A 23,554-nucleotide genomic window follows, 5' to 3' on the forward strand; every position below is an offset into this window, starting at 1 on the left:
TCGATATATGTATATATTGCAAAATGATTATTACAACAAGGTTAGTTAACATCCATCACTTCACATATTTACAATTTTTATTTTGTGGTGAAAACTTTTAAAAGCTACTCTCTTAGCAACTTTCAAATATACCATACAGTATTGTTAACTAGAGTTAACTAGAGTCACTATTCTCTCCATTACATCCCCAGAACTTATTCATCTTATAACTGGAAGTTTGTAACATTTGATCACGATTACCTCTTTCTCCCACCTTCTGTCGCTGGCAACCACCCATCTGTCCTTTGTTTCTATGAGTTTGTTTTTACAGATTCCACATATATATGAGATCAGTCAGTATTTGTCTTTCTCTGTCTGACTTATTTCACTTGGCCATAAGGTCTTCAAGGTTCATCCATGTTGTCAAAAAAACGGCAAGATTTCTTTCAACTCTTACTTTCTAAACAGTTACTATGTCTGGCTATTAACCCTCTTGCCTTTAAGAGTTTGGGCAGAGAATGGGAAAAGGCAATGAATTATATAAAAATTTTTCTTCTGATTGAATTATGTAGTCTTAATAATTAATTCCAGGCTTTTGTGCAAGAATAAAAACTATGTCTCAGTTCAAATTTCACAGATGTAGGAGGTACCGGCAATTAAAAAAATTCCACGAACTAGAATGATGCTGCCCAAGAGAAATATCATATGAGTCACTTATGTAATTTGAAAATTTCTACTACCACATTAAAAAAGGAAAAGAGGGCTTCCCTGGTGGCGCAGTGGTTGAGAGTCCGCCTGCCGATGCAGGGGACACGGGTTCGAGCCCCGGTCTGGGAAGATCTCACATGCTGCGGAGCGGCTGGGCCCGTGAGCCATGGCCGCTGGGCCTGCGCGTCCGGAGCCTGTGCTCCGCAACGGGAGAGGCCGCAGCAGTGAGAGGCCCGCGTACCGAAAAAAAAAAAAAAAAAAAAAAAAAAAAGGGAAAGAAACAGGTCAAATTAATTTTAATAAAATATTTTATTTAAAGCACTATATTCAAAATAATATCTTTTAATATGTCAATATAAATCAATACATGTAATCAGTGTAAAATTATTGAGATGCTTAACACATTGTTTTTCTTACTAAGTCTTCAAAGTCTGGAAATACTGAATCTAAACCTGGAAATACTAAGTCTTCAAAATCTCAGTTCAGACTCACCATATTTCAAATGCTCAATAACTGTAGTTGGCTCCTGGCTATGATGTTGCACAGTGCAGGTCCAGAATGATTGACTTGGGAGTATTTAAAAATTGTTTGGTCTAACATCCATGAAACCTAAGCAAGTACAAACTGTAGCTTTCACCCACCTGCACGTGCTGAAAACTTAGAGTCACAGGCTGGGAGAGAGATGTGTTCCTTTGGGGTCCAATAGCGGCACTCACTACCTGGGAGTTCAGGTAAACTTGATCTTTCTCATTCACCTCTTCAAAAACTGTTGCATTTATGATGTTTCCAAGAGAAGAGTATGAAATAAAGGCAACTGCGCTGGGACCTGAGGAAACAGAATAATGGAGTCTTAAAAAGTGCCACCATTCCTTCTGTTGCCCTTTCCCACTCCATACCTGACAGACTCCCATGATCGCCACACCTGTGCTCAGCTGTGCCTAGGATGTTTACTTTTCCTCTCCTGCTCTTCCTACCCAAATATTCACAACTCCTCCTCAAAGACCCATCTCCAACCCAGCCTCTGGCTCGGGAAGTCTTCCCTAGAACCTCTGGCAGCTTGATGTGTCTTTCTCCAAATTCGTATTTCAAGTGCAGTCCCTGCCGTGCCAAAGAGAATTCAACTGTCCATTAATTATTTCCTGTGGATTAATCCTATTTTTCCAACAGGCACTAAACGTACTGAGTAACTAATACCGGATACTTCATTTGGAAACCACAGGGCTCCTAGCACAGTGCCAAGCATGTGGTAAATGATGAATTCTTTGAAAACATCTTTATTTTCTAAAAAAGTTTAACATATTTCAAACACTTAGAAAACTATAAAAAAGACATACAGACATTTACACTCGGATTTAAAATATATTATAGTTTTGTCATATTGGCTTCAGAATTATGTATTTTTTTAAGAAATAAAATGTTTTAGATATGGCTAAAGATCCCACTATTATTTCATTCTCTTTCTTCCTTCTCGAGAAATAACCACGGACTTGAAGTGGAAGTGTGGCCTTTCCATGAATACATTTGTAATTTTACTACATAAGCATGTTTCCATTATAATATACAGTATTGTTTTCTGTGTTTAAAAATTCACATAAATGGTATCCGACTTGGGTATTCTTTTTTTTTTTACTTTTTAAAAAAAATTATTTTATTTATTTTATTTTTGGCTGCATTGGGTCTTCGTTGCTGCACGCGGGCTTTCTCTAGTTGTGGAGAGTGGGGGCTACTCTTCGTTGTGGTGCGCGGGCTTCTCATTGCGGTGGCTTCTCTTGTTGCGGAGCAACTCAAGCTGCAACAACTCTTCCCTGGGTCTTCAACCTGCTGGCTAGATTTTAGACTTGCTACCCTCCACGATCACAGGAGCTAATTCCTTAAAATCTCTGTCTTTGTCCCTGTCTCTCTCTCCATACGCACACACAGCCCCCACTGGTTCTGTTTCTCTGGAGAACCCTGACTGATACACCTACTGATGCTTCCTGGGATCATCTCCCAAATAAAATCATTACAACTGAACTCCTTATACTTGTCCATGGACTGCTTCTGAGTGAACCTAAACTGAGACCCAGGTAGAACAGCCCCTCAACTGCAAAGAAGTCTCTTTCATGCTGAAGAATAGAAAGCCTCTAGTTTAAGAAGATTTTTGTTTTTAAGGAAAAGACTCAAATGACACAGTTTTAGGGTAACAGACCCATTAGGGAGGAGCCTATTGTGGACCTTTCCTTACTACTCACACAGTGAGTATGCATGTCTTAGGGATTCTGCATGCAGCCACCACATGTACCTTGTGTATTTCCCTGGATGATGTCACTGCAGCGGATATTCATGGAGTTCATTAGGGCGCTCAAGTTGAAGATGACTCCTGTGGAGCAATTGTCTGTAACAACTCGAGTTTCAACAGCTGGTAGGGAAAACAACGGGCAAGCTTACCATTATTATAAGTTTTAAAAATGTGCATAGCTACACAAACAGCTCAAATTTACTGAATGTCTAAGATGTGCCAGGCACTGGACTAAGATCCTTATACATCATCATCTTATAACAGCATCATATAACGCCATGAGGAACCATTGTTCAGATGAGGAAACTGAAGTTCAGAATTTAAGTACGACTCTAACTCCTGAAACCAAGTTCTTAAATAATATTCTCTAGCATATTGTCTTTGAAGCAACAATTCTGTTTCTCGGAATTTATTCTAGGAGAACAATCATGGATAAGAGGACAGAATTAGCTACAAGAAAGATGTAGCTAATTTCACAACAGCAAAGACGATAATGGTGAAAAATGGGAAGTGACCTAAATGTTTAAGAAGGAACTGATTAAATAAGTTATGGCTTATCTCTTTAATGGGGAACCATGCTTCCAATAAAAATGAAGTCACAGAAAAGCAGGAAATAAGGGAATTCCCTGGCGGTCCAGTGGTTAGGACTCCACGCTTCCACTGCAGGGTTTGATCCCTGGTCCGGGGAACTAAGATCGTGCAAGTCACATGGCATGGCCAAAAGAAAAAAAAAAAAGAGCAGGAAATAAGCTCATGAAAATATTTATCTTAAAAATCAGACAGTCTGAGACTGGTCATGAGTTGGAAATTATTCAATCTGGATGATGAGTGCAGTAGGCTTATTATGTCTCCTTTTTTTACGTTTAAAAAAAGTTAAAAAGAAGCAAGTAACAAAATAGCACTTAAAGAATGATACTATTATAAAGTAGATAGGAATATAAAAAATGATACTATTTAAATAAAACTTTATAATACTAAAGAGTGGAAAGTAGAATAATCAAAGTTATAGCAATTACCAGCCCTGGTTGTAAGTGTATTATATGCAGCATTATTATCTCATTTTATAGATGAAAAGACTGAAGCCCCTGAGGTAAGGGTACTGGTCATCGATTAAACAGTTAGGAACTGGCCAAATCAGGAAAGATGAGAGTTACTCGTAATCTGGTTTAATTTTGAAAGAAATTGTGCAGATTCTGGTTTCCCAGGAAGGTTAGACACTGAATTTTATTTTATTAAAGCAATTTAAAAAATTATTATTTTTATAAAGTATAAAGTACTTTATCATGCAAGTTGGTAAAACAAAATGGTTAGTTAGGCATACGCAAATACACTGACATCTCTGAGCTGAATAAAAAGCACAGCAAACAGCATTTCTGGAGGCCAATATAGTGATATGTATCAAAAGTCTATAAAATGTTTTTTTCCCTTTGACCTAACAATTCCTCTTCTATGAATTTATCCTAAGAAAACATCAAACAAACACACAGATAAATTTTCAATGGTCTTTGTCGCAGGGTTGTTTGGTAACAACCTGCGTTTACCAGAATAGGGAAATAAATAAATTATAGTATAAATAAATATATAGTATAAATAAATTATATATACAATGTAACTCTATAAGCCATTGAAGACAGTAACATAGGTAATGATGATGTATATGATTTACATGGAAAGATGTTAGTAATGTAGTGAGTGAGAAAGCAGGTTGTGCAACCGTATGTAAATTGTAACATACACAACAAACATGTGTCTCTTCATCAGACATGTAACTACATGGGTATCAGATTGGAGGATTGGGTTGTGGGCAGATTTGGCTGGTCTCAATTTAGTTTTGTGTACATGTTTTTTCCTAATTTTAAAAAAATTTAATACTTGGCTTTGCTATGGTATTTTATTTATTTTTATTTTCAAAAACAAAAATTGTATATATTTACGGTGTACAGTATGAAGACTTGACACACACATATACATAGTGAAACGATTACCAAGGTCAAGCTAATTGACATATCATCTCATCACATAGATATATAATGAATATGTATGACTAGTATAGTAAAAGTATTTCTTTTTTTGGCTGCGCTGCGTGGCTTGCGGGATCTTAGTTCCCCGAACTCAGGTCCCGGCAGTGAAAGTGCCGAGTCCTAACCACTGGACCACCAAGGAATTCCCTAATAAAAGTATTTTTATTTTAAAAATATGTAGTAAGATGTTCCTTCTGGGATGGTTTAAGTAGCATCCCTGTGACGTGTGCTGTTGAGTTATGTAAGCACTGGTTGAAAAAAAACCAAAAACCTAACTTCAAGCCAGAATCCCAGACTCAGGATTAGAAACCACTGACAATTTTTATCTATTTAAAATTTTTTTTTAATTTTTTAAAATTATTTTTATTAAAAAAAATTGTTGGCCATGTCAGGCGGCTTGTGGGATATTAGTTCCCAGATCCACCCGGGTCCTGGCAGTGGAAGCACTGAGTACTAACCACTGGACCACCAGGGAATTCCCCCACTGGCAATTTTTAAAAACAGCTCTATGGAGGTGTAATTGATGTACACAAAATTGCATGTATTAGAGTGTACAACTGGATGAGTTTCATTGAGTGTATACATCTGTGAAACCACCACCACAATCAAGGTAGAGAGCATTTCTATCACCCCCAACAATTTCTCCAAATTTTTCTCATGCCCTTTTTTCATCCCTTCACCTTTCCTCTCCTCCCTGTTACTATAGATTAGTTTGCATTTCCTAGAATTTTATATTAATGGACTCAGGCAGTACTTATTTACTTTTCTAATTGCTCAATCCAGACCCCAGTTAGTAACCACACCCTGTGTGTATCATGCCTTATTGTCTTCTTACCCACAGTACGGTTTTGGACTTTCTGGAGTTTTTGGTCTGGGGCTTTCAAGGCAGCTTCTAGAACAACTGATTCAATTTTCTGGAGAATAGATGTGAACGTGGTTGTGTTTTTCGTCTTTTCCGTTCCCCATACAGTCTCATTGGTGAGAAGTGACTCGATATTCTCAACAACCTGTTGCAACTTTGAAGAGAGAAAGAATTTAAAAAAATCCAATCTGACAGAGGGTCAGAAGAAAACACAAGAAAGCAGGTGCTGGAGCCAGACAACTAGTTTAACTCCTGACCCCACCATTCACCTGCTGAGCAACCTTGGGAAAGTCACTCAATCGCTCTGTGCCTCAGATACCCTGTTTAGAATGAGGACAGAACTAAGACCCCATAGAGTTTTGGGGAAGATTAAATAAGTGAAGAGATGCTACGTTTTTAGAACAGTGTCTGTGCCTGGTAAACACCATATAAGTGTTAGTTATTACGAACATCTTTTACCAACAAGGAAGTGGTAAGGTTTCTAGAAATAGACCAGTGGTTCTTAACTGGGGGTGATTTTGATCCCCAGGGGATCAAGTTAGTGACAATTTAGGACATTCATGATGTTGTGGAATCATCACCTCTATGTAGTTCTAAAACATTTCCATCATCCCCAGATAAAACCCATTAAAGAGTTACTCCCCATTCTCCCTTCCCCAAGCCTCTGGAAAGCACGAATCTGCTTTCTGTTTCCATGGACTTGCCTATTCTGGACATTTCATATAAATGGATCGTTTGTGTCTGACTTCTTTCACTAAACATAATGTTTTTAAGGTCATCCATGTCATAGTGGGAATCAGAATTTCAATTTTTTATGGCTGAATAATATTCCACTGTATGGACATACCACATTTTATTCGTCCATTCATCTGTTGATGGTCATTGGGGCCATTTCTGCCTTTTGGCTATTGTGAATAGTGCTGCTAAGAACACAGGTGTGCAAGTATCTATTTGGGTCCCTGCTTTCTTCTTTTTTTCTTCTTTTTCTTTATTTTATTGAAGTATTGTTGATTTACAATGTGTTAATTTCTCCTGTACAGCGAAGTGATTTTGCATCTGCTAATCCCAAACTCACTTTCCGTACCTCCCTTACTGCCCTCCCCCCTCCTTGGCAATCTAAAGTCTGTTCTCTATGTCTATGAGTCTGTTTCTGTTTTGTAAATAAGTTCATTTGTGTCATACTTTAGATTCTACATGCAAGTGATATCATATGGTATTTGTCTTTCTCTGTCTGACTGACTTCACTTAGTATGATCATCTCTAGGTCCATGCATGTTGCTGCAAATGGCATTATTTCATTCTTTTTATGACTGAGTAGTATTCCATTGTATATATATACCACATCTTCTTCATTCATCTGTCAATGGACATTTAGGTTGTTTCCATGTCTTGGCTATTGTGAATAGTGCTGCTATGAAATAAGGATGTATGTATCTTTTGGAAATATACTTTTGTCCGGGTATAGGTTTGGGTCCCTGCTTTCAGTTCTCTTGGGTATATTCCTAGGAATTGCCGTGTCACCTGGTAATTCTATGTTTAATTTTTTGAGGAATGTGGCAATGACATTTTATAAAGAAATGCTCCTGTTGATAACATGATTATTTGTTCATTACTTCAATGAACAGTTGCTGAACTCCCAATGTGGGCTTGGTCTGATTCCTGCCCTCAAGAAGCTCACTGTCTAGAGGGTGACAGCACACCATGTAAATATTATCAGTCTGACGGAGATAATGATGGATAACATAGATGGAACATGTATTCTGGGTCAGGCACTGTACTAAATACTACACATATATTATCTCATCTAAACTGCTCATCTATCCAAGGGTGCCATTACCACCCCTGTCTTACAGATGAGTAAATTGATCTTGAAGAGCGTGATGGTTAATTTTATGTTTCAGCTTAACTGGGTAATGGGTTACACAGATATTGGTCAAGCATCATTCTGGGTGTGTCTGTGAGGATGTTTCTGGATGAACTTAACATCTGAATGGATAGATGAAGTAAAGCAGATTGTCCTTCCTGTTGTGGCTGGGGATCATCCAGTCAGTTGGAGGCCTGACTAGAATAAGAACTCTGAGGAAGGGATTTTCCTCCTGCCTGCCTGACAGTTCCAGCCTTGAGCTGGGACATTGTTTTCTTCCTTCAAACTCGAACTGAAACATCGGCTCTTCCTGGGTCTCAGACCTCTGGATTCAAACTGGAACTACACAATCAACTCTTCTGGGTCTTCAGCTTGTCGACTGCAGATTTTGGGGGCTGTCAGCCAATTCCTTATAACAAATCTCTTTATATCTTTTCCCCTATTGGTTCTGTTTCTCTGGATCACTTGCCATTGTGGTGCTGGGATTCAAACCTCTTTCTACACTTCTAAACCCCACATCCTCTACTGTAAGAACATAGTGGGGGGATATTAACTAAGATGGAGGAGTTTAGGGAGGCCATCCAGGAGGACACGACACCTGAATTGAGTCTTTTTTAAATTAATTAATTAATTATTTATTTATTGGCTGCGTTGGGTCTTCATTGCTGCGCGTGGGCTTTCCCTAGTTGTGGTGAGCGGGGGCTACTCTTTGTTGCGGTGCGCGTGCTTCTCATTGTGGTGGCTCCTCTTGTTGCAGAGCATGGGCTCTAGGTGTGCGGGCTTCAGTAGTTGTGGCATGCAGGCTCTAGAGCACAGGTTCAGTAGATGTGGTGCACGGACTTAGTTGCCTCGAGGCATGTGGGATCTTAGTTCCCAGACCAGGGAACTAAGCTCATAGGCTCATAGGCTCTAGAGCGCAGGCTCAGTAGTTGTGGCACACGGGCTTAGTTGCTCTGCAGCATGTGGGATCTTCCCGGACCAGGGCTCAAACCTGTGTCCCCTGCATTGGCAGGTGGATTCTTAACCACTGCACCACCAGGGAAGTCCCCTGAATTGAGTCTTGAGTAAGGAAGAATGGGAGGAACCAGCCAGGTGAGGAACTGGAAAAAGGAGTTTCAGGTTGAGAGAACAGCATGTACTTGGAGGCCTGGAGCTTGGGAGGGCAAGGCATGAACAGTTTCTCTGGAGTAGAGCAGGGTGAGGGTGGGGAGTAGGGCAAATAAGGGACAAGTCCATTCTGCTAGACTATAGATTCTCAGAGACATGGATCATTCTTTTTGTTAAAATTCAGAGTCAGTTTACAGACACTAAATGATTACTACCTATCAGGCATCTTTTTGGTTTCTCTCTCTTAATTGTCCTACAATATCCATTTCCCCCTCTTACTTTTAATAATTGAATGAATTCCTCAAATTTTATCTGGGCCATGCTACCCAACCACAGACCATATTGTCCCAGCCTCCCTTGCAGCTAGGTTTGGCTATGATATATGCGACTTCTGGGTTGTCACCTTAAGACATGTCTCTAGGGACTTCCCTTGTGGCGCAGTGGTTAAGACTCTGCCTGCCAATGCAGAGGACATGGGTCCGAGCCCTTGTCCAGGAAGATTCCACATGCTGCAGAGCAACTAAGCCCATGCACCACAACTACTGAGCCTGCGCTCTAGAGCCTGTGAGCCACAACTACTGAGCCTGCACTCTAGAGCCTATGAGCCACAACTGCTGAGCCCGTGTGCCTAGAGTCCATGCTCTGCAACAAAAGAAGCCACTGCAATAAGAAGGCTGCACACCACAACCAAGAGCAGCCCCTGCTCTCCACAACTAGAGAAAGCCTGTGCACAGCAATGAAGACCCAATGCATCCAAAAAAAAAAGAAAGAAAAAAGACATGTCTCCAAGGAAGTTATCCTGACATTATTAGCATATCATGTAGTGAGTAGATGAGGAGACAGGCCCTCTCTCTACTCTCCCCTCTTCACCTTGTACTCCCGAGAACTTGCCCTGAGCACCCTCTTCCCTCTGTCCACCAGTACGAATGCAGCATTGCAGCAACCCAGCTTTGGCTATGCAGTTGAGGACAAGATGCCAGGGGATGATGGAGTAACAGTATGGAAAGACCATGGGCACACTTAATGGACTCATGGAGCAGAATCCCTTCACCAGCCTGGATTCCTTGCCTCTGGACTGATAAGTCAGAAAATAATAAAAATCTATCTTTTTAAAGCCATTGGATATTTGGACCTCTTTGTTACAACAGCTCAGCATATCCTAATACAGTCTTGCTTAGTCTGTCTTTCTTGGTTTGGGATAGATCTTCTCTTTAGGGGGCAGACACACACATACCTATATATACATACACATACACCCTTATTTACATACATGCTGTATCTATCTATCTCTATAGTGAGATATGTAGCAATAAACATAGTGATGTACATGTATATATCATAGTTATACATAATACATATTAGATAACATTATAATAATATAATTAACACATATTATAATTAACATATATCAAAATATGTTGTCATAATATATATCATATGTTTTATATTATCATATATATGGTATATGACATATAGCACACATATAATATATAGTATTCACCTCCATTTGCTAGCTTCGAGATTTGTAAATATTTGTTACCTGACTAGGTTCCAGGATTCAGCTTCCACTCACCTCTTTCATGCCACTGGTTGTCTCTGGGGGGGTGGTTTCTGAAAGAGACAACAAAGGATGTTACTGTCGGAATTGAAAGTTAAAGGGTGGAGAGGTTGGCAGGTAAGGTGGGTAACTTTGCATCTAGAAGGTCTGAACTCATACACTTTATGTTTCCTGACAAGGTCATTTGCTCTTTTGGGGGATCAGAGTCCAAATTCCCTGTTGTGGCATAGAGCAGTGCTTTTCAACTTATTTTGCCTCCAGGGGACCCTGGTAATGGCTGGAGATATTTTTGGTGGTCACTCATGACTTGGGGTGGGGGATGCTACAGGCATCTAGTGGGTGGAGGCCTGGGATGCTGCTCAACACCCTACAGTGCACAGAATGGCTTCTGACCACAAAGAATTATGGGGCCCAAATGTCAATACTGCTGTGGTAGAGATACCTTAGCATAGAGGAAGTGGAAATTTGCAAGCTCCAAATTCTTTCATTCAGACCTGGCTGAACATTATAACTGAAATGGCTGAGGAAACAGAAAATTAGGTGCTTCAGGTTTTAAAATTCAGCCTGGCTGGGAATTATAACTGAGACTAGAATGTCAGTTTATGATCTTCAGCTGTTAATGGGACCTTGGTATATTGCTTCTTGTATTGTTCGTTGTGAGGATAATCATCTCTATTTTAGAAAGACGAGAAGAGTCTAGCAAATGTTTACATACCTGTTACCATCATACTGAGGTTAAATCTAAACTTATTCTGTGTCTTGGTTTTCAGCTGAGTCTATTTGCTAAAAAGAGCAAAGAGTTTTCCTGTACATTGAAGGTTTTGTCTTAAGAGTTCAAGAACTTTTACTTACAGCCTGAGTCTGAAAATGTTTGTTATTGGAAACCACGTTCATTGTAGAAAAACATGCTTTTGGCTGAAAGCGGTATACATTTTTTGTGAGGGCTTTCTTGGACCTACCAACCTTGGTGATAACTAACCCTGGATGGACCCAATCCATATAAAAGAGCTCTTAAAATTAGAAAATGTCTTAAGATTAGGAAAATAACTAAGGCATTTCTCTTTCTTGTTAGATAAGGTGAGTTTAACAGATTAACATCATAACCCAGGCAAAATCTCAGCCTGTTTATACATTGTCAACAGAGGTGCCTGCTGCCTAGTAAAACGCTAATTCACTTTGGCTTCAATCATATTCTTTCACTCATTTACTCATTAATTCATGTAACAACTATTTATTGATTGTCTGAATTAGTGGTGGACTTATGGCACAGCAACCCCTTCCTACGCACCCCATGCTCATTTCTGTCACCTTCCCCACCTGGACCTCAGTCTCACACTTGGAGCGCGTGCAGCTCCAAGACCCTGGTGTGGGCTCCAGCTTGAGACTTGGGGAAATAGCGTAACCTGGGCCTGAATCTTGCAGGAGCACCTCCCATTGGTGGACAACATACTTTTGATATTAAAGAGAAACCTGAACTTTCCCAGACCTTTCTAACAGGAGCAGGGGTGTTAACGTAGTTTGGTTTTCCTGAGAATCAGATGAAAAGCTAGCAATATTAGCAAATACTTATAGGTACTGCACTAAATGCTTTAAATGGTACTATCTCATTTAATCCCTGCAATAGCCCTCTGAGGGCTGTATATCTTCCAAATTTCCAGCTCTCATCAGATGGACCCAGCTTTTGGATCCTGCTAACACCACTTCCTCTTCTGTCCCCCTAGGTACAGGATGGCTACAGATTTCTGCTCTTGCTAATCCCTGGGTTGCTTCACTGTCCTTTTGACTTCTCAGCTCTTCCTTCACCAGCACCAATTCTCTATATGAAATTACTTATGTTTAAAAGACCTAGTGTGTTTCTGTTTTCCAGGCTTGATCTTGACTGATAAAGAGGAATAACTGATTATTACTATTATTATTATTATTGCACCAAAAAAACATGTGTTGTCCCTTTTATGGCTTCCCTGAGACCCATGTTGCAGTGTAGCAAGTGGCTGAGTGTGGACTCTCAATATAGGCTGACCTAAGCCTATCATCTTAAAAATCATCTTATTAGTTGGCAGACCTTGAACAAGTTACTTAACTTTTGGGTGCTTCAGTTTCTTTCTTTCTTTTTTTTTTTTTGCGGTACGTGGGCCTCTCACTGTTGTGGCCTCTCCCGTTGCAGAGCACAGGCTCCGGACGCGCAGGCTCAGCGGTCATGGCTCACGGGCCCAGCCGCTCCGCGGCATGTGGGATCTTCCCAGACTGGGGCACGAACCTGTGTCCCCTGCATCGGCAGGCGGACTCTCAACCACTGTGCCACCAGGGAAGCCCGCTTCAGTTTCTTTACCTGTAATAACAGTGCTTACCTCATGTAATAAATAAAATAATGAATGTAAAGCACTTGGTGTTGTACCTGGCACATAGTACAAATGAAATAAATATTATCTATCAGTATTATTGTTTCTCCACAAATCAGTTTCCTAGAATTTAGCTTTAAAGACCCTCTCTCTTATGATTTCAACTGTAGTCAATACCTCATGGATAGTCTGCCAAGTCCCATGTTTCTTATGTATAGATCTTCTCCATCTATATGATTTCTATGACAGTGATCATGCTTATCCAAGGTCACAGATCTGAGGGTAGGCATATGACTCAAATTGGGCCAATTTGTACATTTCCAAGTAATATGCAATTATGTCCAAGAGAGAATCAATTGACCCTTCTTTGGGTGGTTGGATCAATAAAAATGGTAAGATTTGGAGCTGTTGGTGGCCAGATTTCCTGTCTTGTGGACAAGGAGTCAGAAAAGGCAGTTTGCAATGAAAGAGAGGAAAGGAGCAGACCCAGAGTATGAGAGACTGGGGTGCCCTGACAGTGTTTGGTCCCCAGCTTCAGTTCATTCCATAATCCCAGCTGTATTATTGCCATTGAGTTCCAAGACGTTTCCATGCATCTTTATCATAAACCCATCTTTTCTGCTTAAGTTAGCCTGAGTGGGTTTCTTTACTTTGCAATTCAAAGAATCTTCTCTCAGCCACAACCCTGTCACCTCCATCTCCAACTTGCCTTCTTCTTTTTTTGTTTTTGCCGCACTGCACTGCTTGTGGGATTTAGTTCCCCGACCAGGGATTGAACCCAGGGACATGGTAGTGAAAGGGCCCAGTCCTAACCAGTGGACCACCAGGGAACTCCCTCACTTGGCTTCTTAACCCCATTATTTCTCTAAACTTCCTTCTTTCCTTTTCCCCTCCTCTTTCCATCACCCATTTCCCTCCAGAAAATAGACATGTCCTGGCCCCACCACAAGTATATATTTTCTGGTGTTAGACTCAATTAAAAATTAGAAAGGAGACAAGAAGACAAGAATTTCCTTACTCTGACAAGTGTTCTCATTGGAATTATTGAATTGTGCTTTCCCAAAGAGGGCTTTATATCCAGCCTTACAGTGACAGTAGAAACTTCCTTTGGTATTCTGACATTCAGCATTCACACCACAATATATACTAATGGGTGGTGTACATTCATCAATATCTGGAACACAAAGGAGAAATTTGTTTATTCATTTGACAAAGATTTATTGAACATCTAAATATGTGCCAGAAGCTATATCCTTTCCATCAGGGTCTATCCTGGCTTTCCAAAACAACTCAGTTAAGGTAATGGTTGTCTTTGTTCTGTCCTTTCTTTGTTGATTTTGGTTGGGTTCTCCAAGAAGCAGACATTGAGACAAGGATTCAAGTTCAAGTACTTTATTTGGGAGATGGTCCCAGAAAACACTGGAATGGAAATGGTGAAATGAAACAGGGAAGGGAAGGCAGAAAATAAAGGGGGTATTATCCAGGAAATTTCTACTGTGGGCGACTGAGGCTCAATTCCTCTGGGAACCTCTGAGAGGCAGTGTAGAGCATGCACTTCAGGTAAGCCTACCTGAGGGGTGAGGGAGCTGGGGTATTTATCCACAAAATCTTATTTATTGGTGGAGGAATGTTCCCAGGGAATGTAAACCCTCCAGTACTTCCATTTGTCCTGAGTGTGGACTGAGTGGTCTTCAGTAGCCAGAGAAAGCCTCAGACTTGGTGTACAAAGGAATGAAAAATGCCAAGGGCATATAGATGGGATACTGACCATGTTTGTATCTCCCCCCTACCCCCAGTTCATATGTTGAAGCCCTAACTCCTAGCGTGGCTGTTTTTGGCGATGGGGCCTCTTAGGAGGTAATTGACGTTAAATGAGATCATAAGAAAGGGGCCCTGATCTGATAGGAGTAGCATCCTCATAAGAAGAGACACAGGAGTGCTACTCCAAACCATTGTTTCTGCCCTTATGCCCAGTGAGGAAAGACCATGTGAAGATACAGCAAGAAGGCAGGTCTCACTAGAAACAGAATCTGCCAGAACTTTGATAATGGACTTCTTCCAGCCTCCAAAACTGTTATAAAGTAAATTTCTGTGGTTTAAGCCACCAGCCTGTGGTATTTTGTTATAGGAACCTGAGCAGATTAATACATCTGCTAAACTAACTAATTGAGTTAGAATATTTTTGTTAAATCAATATGTCTCCAGTCCTCAGGGTCACTGTAGCCCCTTTACAATGATGTCAAGTGGGAAGTAAAAATGTGGGATTTCCCTGTCTGTTACAGGAAACAGGGAATTTAGGATTTTCAGAGTGTGACATAGTGTGGCTGATGCTGTTGCTTACTCAATAGCTATTCCTTGTTTGGGAGGCCAAGCATGGCAATCTTGTTCCAGTTTCTCAGGTGCTCTCTTTCTCAGCCTCCCTTTCAGATTGTCCTCCCTTTCAGGGTTGTCCTGTGACATACACTTAACCAATGAAAAGTAAGGATGGTCTCCTGAGAAAAACTTTACAAAATGTGAGATAGAAAGTAGTTACAATTCACTACAAAGGAATGAGACTCAATCTGGTACTGGAATTCCCAACTGCAAACCTGTAAACTTGAAGACGGTTTCTGTGATTACTGGGATATATATCGATGGATTACTGGGGTAAGAGGATGGAGTTAAAAAATTCTCTACACAGCCAAGATAGAATCTACTGGTTAGAGTAAAAGAAAGGTGAGGTTATACAATAATTGAGAGGGATATTACCCATGTACCCAATGTGAGGAAAACATGCAAAGAAATGCTCCAAGCAAACAACAAGTTAACAAGTATTAAATTAGCAAGTACAGAAACCTCAACTTGGAGGAAGATGAAGGGAAGAGGAAGCAGGGTTTCACAATGAACATTGAAATAAAATTAACATTCATGGGGGGGGATTGGAGGGAAGAGGAGGAAAGGAGAGGAGTAAAATGAGAGTATTTTAAGGATGTCATCTCTTTACTGGGGGAGGGGAAGTAAGGGTAAAATTAAGCATCTTGGTAGGGAAAACAATGCAACCTGGTGGGAAAAATAATTGATGAGTGTTTCAAATATTAGGAGAGAAATATGTGTTTGATTATGAAATTAAGAAAAGAGAAAGTAACCATTAATAGGATGAAAAGTATAGTAGAAATTCTAAATAAATAAAGGGAAAAATGGAACTAATAGCAACTTGATAAAACAAACACAAATAAGAAAAAGGCTAGTGGGAAGCAGCTGCACAGGGAGATCAACTTGGTGCTTTGTGACCACCTAGAGGGGTGGGATAGGGAGGGTGGGAGGGAGGGAGATGCAAGAGGGAAGAGATATGGGAATGTATGTATATGTGTAGCTGATTCACTTTGTTATAAAGCAGAAACTAACACATAGTTGTAAAGCAATTATACTCCAATAAAGACGTTAAAAAAATCCTATGCAAAAAAAAGAAAAAGGCAAATGAGGAAATCATAATAATATAAAATTAATAATAAATGTAAAGTAAGACCGTGGGAGTAACTGTGTCAGTCATTACACTAAATATAAATGGACTAATATACATTAAATATAAATGGAAATCTTCTATTAAAATAGAAACTAGGAAAAAAGAGAAAAAAATAGAGACTAGAATATTGAGTGTGACAGTTTCAAAACTGTCAAATTATTTGACACTCTTTCCATTGAGATGTGGGCACATTGTCTTATCTCTTTGTGTCCAAGTGTGCTCAGGACCGCTTTAGTCAAAAGACTATTGCAGGGTTTCCCTGGTGGTGCAGTGGTTGGGAGTCCGCCTGCTGATGCAGGGGACACGGGTTCGTGCCCCGGTCTGGGAGGATCCCACATGCCGCGGAGTGGCTAGGCCCGTGAGACATGGCCGCTGGGCCTGCGCGTCCTGAGCCTGTGCTCCACAACGGGAGAGGTCGCAACGGTGAGAGACCCGCATACCGCAAAAAAAAAAAAGAAGAAGACTATTGCAGAAGTGTTACAATGGGACTTTGAGACAAGGTCATAAAAAACGCGCAATTCTGCCTGAGTCTCTTGGAAGCCTCACTCTCTGGAAACTCCATGCTGAGACATTACCTCTCAGAATTCAACCATCAACTGTGAGAAGCCGAAGCTACATGGAGAGATCTAGCATAGGGGCTCCAGCTGACAATCCTAGATGATTCCAGTCTTTGCGTTATCCCATCCCAGGCACAGACATGTGAGGAGAGGTGCTTTCAGATAATTCTAACCCTCAACTGTTTGAGTCACCACCAGCCATTTGAGCCTTTTATCTGAGGCCTAAGATATCAAGGGGCAGAGAAGAGCCATCACTGTTTTGCTTGTCTGAATTCCTGACCCATATGAGCATAATAAAATGGTTGTTTTATGCCAATAAGTTTGGGTTTTATTATGCAGCAGTAGGTAAGTGGAACAATGGGCTAAAAAATGACACCCAACTATATACTGTTTTCAGGAGATTGATAATATTGGAAATAAAGAGGTGCACAAAGAGATACTAGGAGAATTCAAACAGAAATAAAACAATGTATAATATTAATATCAGACTCAGTGGAATTTAAGGTAAAGAGGGAAACTATGTAAAGGTAAAGAGGGAAACTATGTATTGATACTTAACACATTTTATGAAGAAAATTATATTCCATTCACAAATATGTAAAACAAGGTAAAGAGCGAAACTATGTATTTATACTTAACACATTTTATGAAGAAAATTATATTCCATTCACAAATATGTAAAACAAGGTAAAGAGGGAAACTATGTATTGACACTTAACACATTTTATGAAGAAAATTATATTCCATTCACAAATATGTATGCACCAAACAACACAGATAAATACAGAAAGCACAAACAAGTAGAAATGTAAGAAGCAATCAAAATACAATTATACTCGGATATTCAATTTACTTCTCTCGGAACTAGTAGATAAAAAATAAATAAGAGTAGAGAAGAACTGGATATCACAATCAATAAGCACATACAAACAGAGGAAAGATCTAGTGGATAAGAAGTAAAGATATGGGGAAATTAATGAGTAAATAAAATTAATAAATACACATATACAGAAAGTCAGAGAGACAGACAAAGGCACTCATGTGCGTGCACACACACACACACACACACACACACAGAAATAGAGACTGAAATAGAAGATAGAAGCCTATGCAGAGAGAAAGAATTTTATATTCCTTGAAAATAAAATATATACTTTCTTTCATAAAATCAATCATATGCTTCCACAAAGATATCTCTAATAAAAACTTATAAAGTAGAGATTTTCAGCCATTAGTTTAAAAATTCTAATAAATTTTTTAAAAGTGGAAATGATTCTTTAATTATCTAATAAAATTAGGAATATATAATGCAAAAATGTACAAAAAATCTTAACTTTTGGAAATGAGGAAGCACCCTCCCACATAATTCTTGGAGTAGCAAAACATCAAAAGGAAATTACAAACCATCCACAGATCAATAAGAAGAATACTTCATCCTGTAGAATATATCTAAACCTATACTCAGAGGAAAATTTATAATCTTATATGTCTTTATTTTTAAGAAAGAAAGGTGAAAAAATAAAGCATCTAAGTATTCATTTTAAGAACACAGAAAAAAGAAATTAAGAAGAGATTAAAGCTGAAATCAATAAAATAGAAAACAAAAAACATAGTAGAAAGGATAAAAAATTCAAAAGACCAATAAGACAGATAAACCCACACAAGTTTGATGAAAAAAAACCTGACGGAAAATAGCAAGAAGGGGAACATACCACAGTTTCAAGGAGGTGATTAAAATAACCATAAGAGAATGCTGTATGTAACTTTATGGTCACAAATTTAAAAATTAGGGAAAATAAGTGATTTCTTATAAATAATAAATATTATTCCAAGAAGAAATAGAAAATTAGAATAAGCCCATTGAATCAGTAGGAACTGGAAAGATAATTCATGGTCTACCATTAGAAAAAGCACAAGGGGAGCATTTCAAGTGAGGAACAAGCCATGATGCTATATTTGCAAAGAAGGAGATGTCTGGAATCTGGCCATGTGATTTTTATAGCCTTCATTCATGTGAGGTTTAAAAAGAGTTGGTAAGTAAGAGAGGAAGGATTTATTTGGAGAGAGCTGATGCTGTCCTGTGAGCCCCTCTACTTCCACCCAAGAGGAGAAGTGTGTGTGGGTGCTTTTCTCTTCAGCTTAATCCAAGAGAGGGATTTTAAGGAATTCATTCAGCTAATTACACTGTCTTTGCATTTTATGGGGACCCAGTTGATTGGTGCCTGTTTCCTCCTGAAAAATCTAAATAGTGAGCCACTTGGGCAGAAAAGAGATCTGCTGTACCTGCTCATCTCAAGTTTCTTGGGCAAAGGGTGAGTGAATATCTCCCAAGAGCTAGATGTGGGTCATGTGTGAGAAGTTTTGGGTGTGGGGTTGCTTAGTTTCTTTCAGAGAGGGTCACATGGAGTGGCAAATGGACTTTATCAGGGAGAAGCTAAAGAAGACACAGGATTCCTCCAGGATGAGTAAGGTGTAGGGATGAATTTGCTGTTATCAGGGGAATTTCAGGGGAGTGATTGGGGAATTGTCCTCAAATAACCCACAAAAGCTGTCACGACTGAAAGTGCTATATCTCAGGAACATAGAGACTAAATAGCAACAATAGTATTGTCAAGGAAAAACTTCCCTGCTCCCCTTTCCTCATCTCCCTGCCAGGTTACAACTCTTGCAAGATTGGGTGAAGGAAAGTAGAATGTTGGGTGGGGAAAGAGGAAAGAAACCAATTATACACCTTACTCCCAACTGTAGGCTTCCAACCAGGAGGGATGTTGAAAAGTAGGAAAGGGGAAAAACCTAATATTTACTCAACTCTAGAGTGTTCATTCTTCCATAGGATTGGACATTTAAATTATTGAGTTGAGGCAGCATCTTGCATCTTAGGTGACCACAGACTTTATATTAAAAAAAGTTTCTGCCCAAGCTTTTATTCTTTCTTTGCCATGACTTCAGTACATAATCTATCTCCTTAAAAAATTGTACAAAAAATTACACAATGCTTTATGATTCATGAAGTATAGTTACATTTATTATTACCTTATTCAAACCCCTTACTGCTATCATGAGGTCAGCATTATTATCCTTACATTATGGAGGAGAGAATTGAGACCTAACTAAGTTCTGGAAGAGCCCACTTTTCTGACTTCATGGAAGAATTTCTTTCTTGGTGAAGGTTGAGTTGGCAGAGGTTTCAGTATTGCATATTATTGTTACCCCCTCAAAGCCCTTATCCTGCCTTCTTTCCATATCTACCTCTAGGTGATTTGAAAATTATCCCTTTACCTTTACATGTCTCCAAGGGGAATGTGAAGTATCTCTGCCTGGATTCAGAAATGTATCCATGGTTGCAGGTACAGTGAGTGGCATTGACACAGGAAGAATGTGGGGGACACAAACGACAGGTCCCTGCAAGGAGAAGAGAGGCAGGTCAGATGTCACCAGAGTCAAAATCTCTCCTGTTATCATTTGGTTTTGCCTCTGAGCAAAGGCCTCTCAAGGCTGAGGAAGCTGCACCTTTTTCCTTTTGTGAGACGTCAGTACATTAAGAAGTTAAAAGATACCAAGCTACAGAAAAAAGTGTGATTCTTATGCATGATAAAGGACTGAGGTTGGCATTAAACAAGTTAATTTTAACACAAATATTTCAATGCAATATAACTGTGTTATTCTCAAGATCATTGCAGAATATATAAAAGGGGAATGACTTGGTTAAGACCTGGGACACTGCGTTTGATTCTGGCTCCACCACTTACTACCCGTGTGTCTTTGCACAAGTGTCCTACCCTCTCTGTGCCTCAACTTCCTCATCTGTAAAATGGGTTAATGTGAGGAGTAAGTGAATTAATACATATAAAGTTCTTCAGGCAGTGCCTGGAACATATTAAATGTCAGCTATGATTACAAAAATTTGAATTCGTAGGGTACCACAGAAGGTATATGGTGATAAGGGTACATGTTATCTTTGTAACACTATGTGTAACTTCATTTAGATGGAGATCACTAAGGATCTTAATTTGAGGCCCCTTGAAAATGAATGGAAATAACAGGGGCTGAGGAAATATCTCAAGCTTAAGTCTAGTGGAGAATTCTGGGAGCTGTCCAGGGTTCACACAGAGTGGAGGCAGGGAACATGATGGGGGGAAAATGTGCAGAGCCTGGCAACTCAGAATGCATCCCTAGCTTTTAGCTAGAAATGTAGAATATCAGGCTCCACCCTAGGCTTGTTGATTCAGAATCTAGTGAGATCGCCAAGGGATTAAAGTTAACCTGGAATGAACTTGCTCATTTTTTGTTGACTTGCTTGTGATCGGAATGAAATGATTTTCATCATGCTCTGTCTCTCCTCACCAGAATGTTTACTTCATGAGAATTGGTGTGTTTTATTCACTGTTCTACCTCTACCTTGGTCATGCTGTGGTTACTAAAAACAAATAAATAGACAAATAACAGTAAAATAAAAAAAAAGATAACTTAAAATATACCCAAATTTGATGAAATGATGACTTAAAAAGAATTATAGGAGGAAACCTGCCCCATTTCTGTTCCCAGAAGTAGCCCCCTTCCTCTGTCTTGTTGGAGGATGTGAGTGGGCCCAGGTGCCTTATTGGTCTACACCCTCCCTGATCTCTGGCTATGGAAAAGTCAGGCTTTAAGTACTCACCTTTGGTTTTCTGAGCCACGACTCCTGACAAGCTTAGCAGAAAGCAGAGTCCTGGAACAGGGAAGCAAAAGGGAGACATGAAACGATTGAGGAAAGATTCTAGGATATTCTCCAAGGGCTGGGTATCAGTTATCTATTGCTGAATAACAACTATCACAAAATGCAGACATTCATTTTATTATCTCTTGTGGTTTCTATGATTTGGGAATCTGGGAAAGGCTCAGCTGAATAGTTCTGGCTTGGAGCTTCCTATACAGTTGCTGTTAGACAGTGATGGGGCTGGAGCATCTGGGAACCGGCTGGACATGGCTTCATGTAGTCTCAGGGCCTAGGGTAGTTTGGGCTTCCTCCCATCATGTCAGCCTTGGTCAGGCAGCTTCAGAGCTCTAAGCATGAGGGTTCTGGCCAACCAGTCTACATCTCCTCTCAAGATCCAGTCCAGGAAGTCATGCAGCTCCATTCCACCGTATTCTCTTGGTTACAAGAAAGTCACATGTCCACCCAGATTCAAGTGGACCAGAACCAGAGTCTTTCTCTTGATGGAGGATAGGCAAAATTCCAGAAACATGTCTTGGAAGGGAAGTATTGTTTCTGCCTTTTTGAAAGATGAAGGCTGTCTCTATGTGAAGGCTACTTCTACTGTGGCTGCTAAAGTGCTATTTTCTTCTTCCCCAAACCTTCCCAACATCTGGTGGTATCATCAGCCATGTTCTTGCTTCTGCAAAGACCCGAAGGTGCTGGATAGATGGGTGGCTTTTCTCTTCCTTTCTTAATAAATCTTACACCACTCTGATTGTTAGTTCTCTCCTTACCTTCTTTTCATTCTCTTATAACATAGTAATGTCTAGAATAATTTGCCACTTGCAAGTACAATATACAAAATATTTAACAACTGGTATGTTTCAGGAACCAACCAATCAGAATGGACATTGGAGACCCTCTCTGAGGCAGCAGGTGTTAATCTTTCAGCTGCTGAATTGTGAGGCAGTCGATGGGGTCCCAGGAAAGGGTCTGGGCTGGCAGGAGTGTCCTGGGAGCTGATTCTGGGAAACAATTATTTACACATGGTGTGGAAACATTTCAATATGAACAACCAATGTGGCTCTTCTAGTGTGCACAGGTCCAGTGACTAGTAACCTTATTTGCAACATTGGTTACCTCCTAAGAAAGTGGGTCCTGCAGATGAATGGATAAAAAATGTGGTATATATATATATATATATATATATATATATATATATATATATATATATATATATATATATATATATATATACACACAATGGAATGTTATTCAACCTTAAAAAATAAGGCAGTCTTGCCATTTACAGCAACATAGATGAATCTAGAGGACATTACTCTAAGTGAAATGAAACCAGACACAGAAAGACAAATACTGTATGATTTCTCTTATATGAAAAGGAGTCAAACTCACAGAAGAGAATAGAATGGCAGTTACCAGGGCATTCTTTTTCAATGGGTATACAGTTTTTGCTATATAAGGTGAATACGTTCTAGAGGTCTGCTGTAAAACATAGCAAATACGTTTAACAACTTGGTGTTGTATACTTCAAAATATGCTAAAAGGATAGATCTCATGTTAGTCATTTTACAAAAAAAGAAAGAAGAAAAAGAAAAACATTTCCACAAATAATGAACATTTTGGAAGTGATAGATATACTTAATATCTTGATTGTGGGGATGATATCATGGGTGTATGGTGTATCCTTATGTCCAAACTCATCAAGATGTATGCATTAAATGTTTGCAATTTTTTTGTATGTCAATTACACCTCAATAAAGCCAAAATAAAAAAAGAAAGTGGGTCCTGGTCATGGAAGGTGTCAGGTTACCAAGTTGGATGACAGGTTGGGTGAGGGTGGACTAGTTTGGTGGAGCTGGTAAACTTTGATTCCTGTTGGTAAAGGACTGGGATTGGAGGACTCGAGGCTGAGAGTCTGGTGAAATGGGTGGGGGGGATGTCTTGGCTTCCTTGGGGAGGTTCAGAAGATGTGGTGGCTGGTGTCTGTGGAGCAAGACTTGGAGGAGATGGGAATTTTTGGGTTAAAATGCGGCATGCCCTGTGATGAAAACACCCCTCCATCCTGCCTATGAGCACATCA

The 23,554-nt window shown here is 39.7% G+C and overlaps 1 protein-coding gene across 1 annotated transcript in view; it reads right to left on the reverse strand.

Moving 5' to 3' along the window:
- The window catches only part of ADGRE3 (adhesion G protein-coupled receptor E3), a 41,595-nt gene that overhangs the window by 12,471 nt on the left and 5,570 nt on the right, over positions 1 to 23,554 (reverse strand). Inside the window, 7 exon segments of the mRNA XM_067730183.1 lie at positions 1,329 to 1,513; positions 2,969 to 3,085; positions 5,822 to 6,002; positions 10,360 to 10,430; positions 13,735 to 13,890; positions 20,055 to 20,177; positions 21,433 to 21,483. Of these exon segments, the coding sequence (XP_067586284.1) occupies positions 1,329 to 1,513; positions 2,969 to 3,085; positions 5,822 to 6,002; positions 10,360 to 10,430; positions 13,735 to 13,890; positions 20,055 to 20,177; positions 21,433 to 21,483 (884 nt within the window).

Source organism: Pseudorca crassidens, chromosome 3 (genome assembly GCF_039906515.1).
Source record: "Pseudorca crassidens isolate mPseCra1 chromosome 3, mPseCra1.hap1, whole genome shotgun sequence".
Classification (NCBI taxonomy): domain Eukaryota; kingdom Metazoa; phylum Chordata; class Mammalia; order Artiodactyla; family Delphinidae; genus Pseudorca; species Pseudorca crassidens.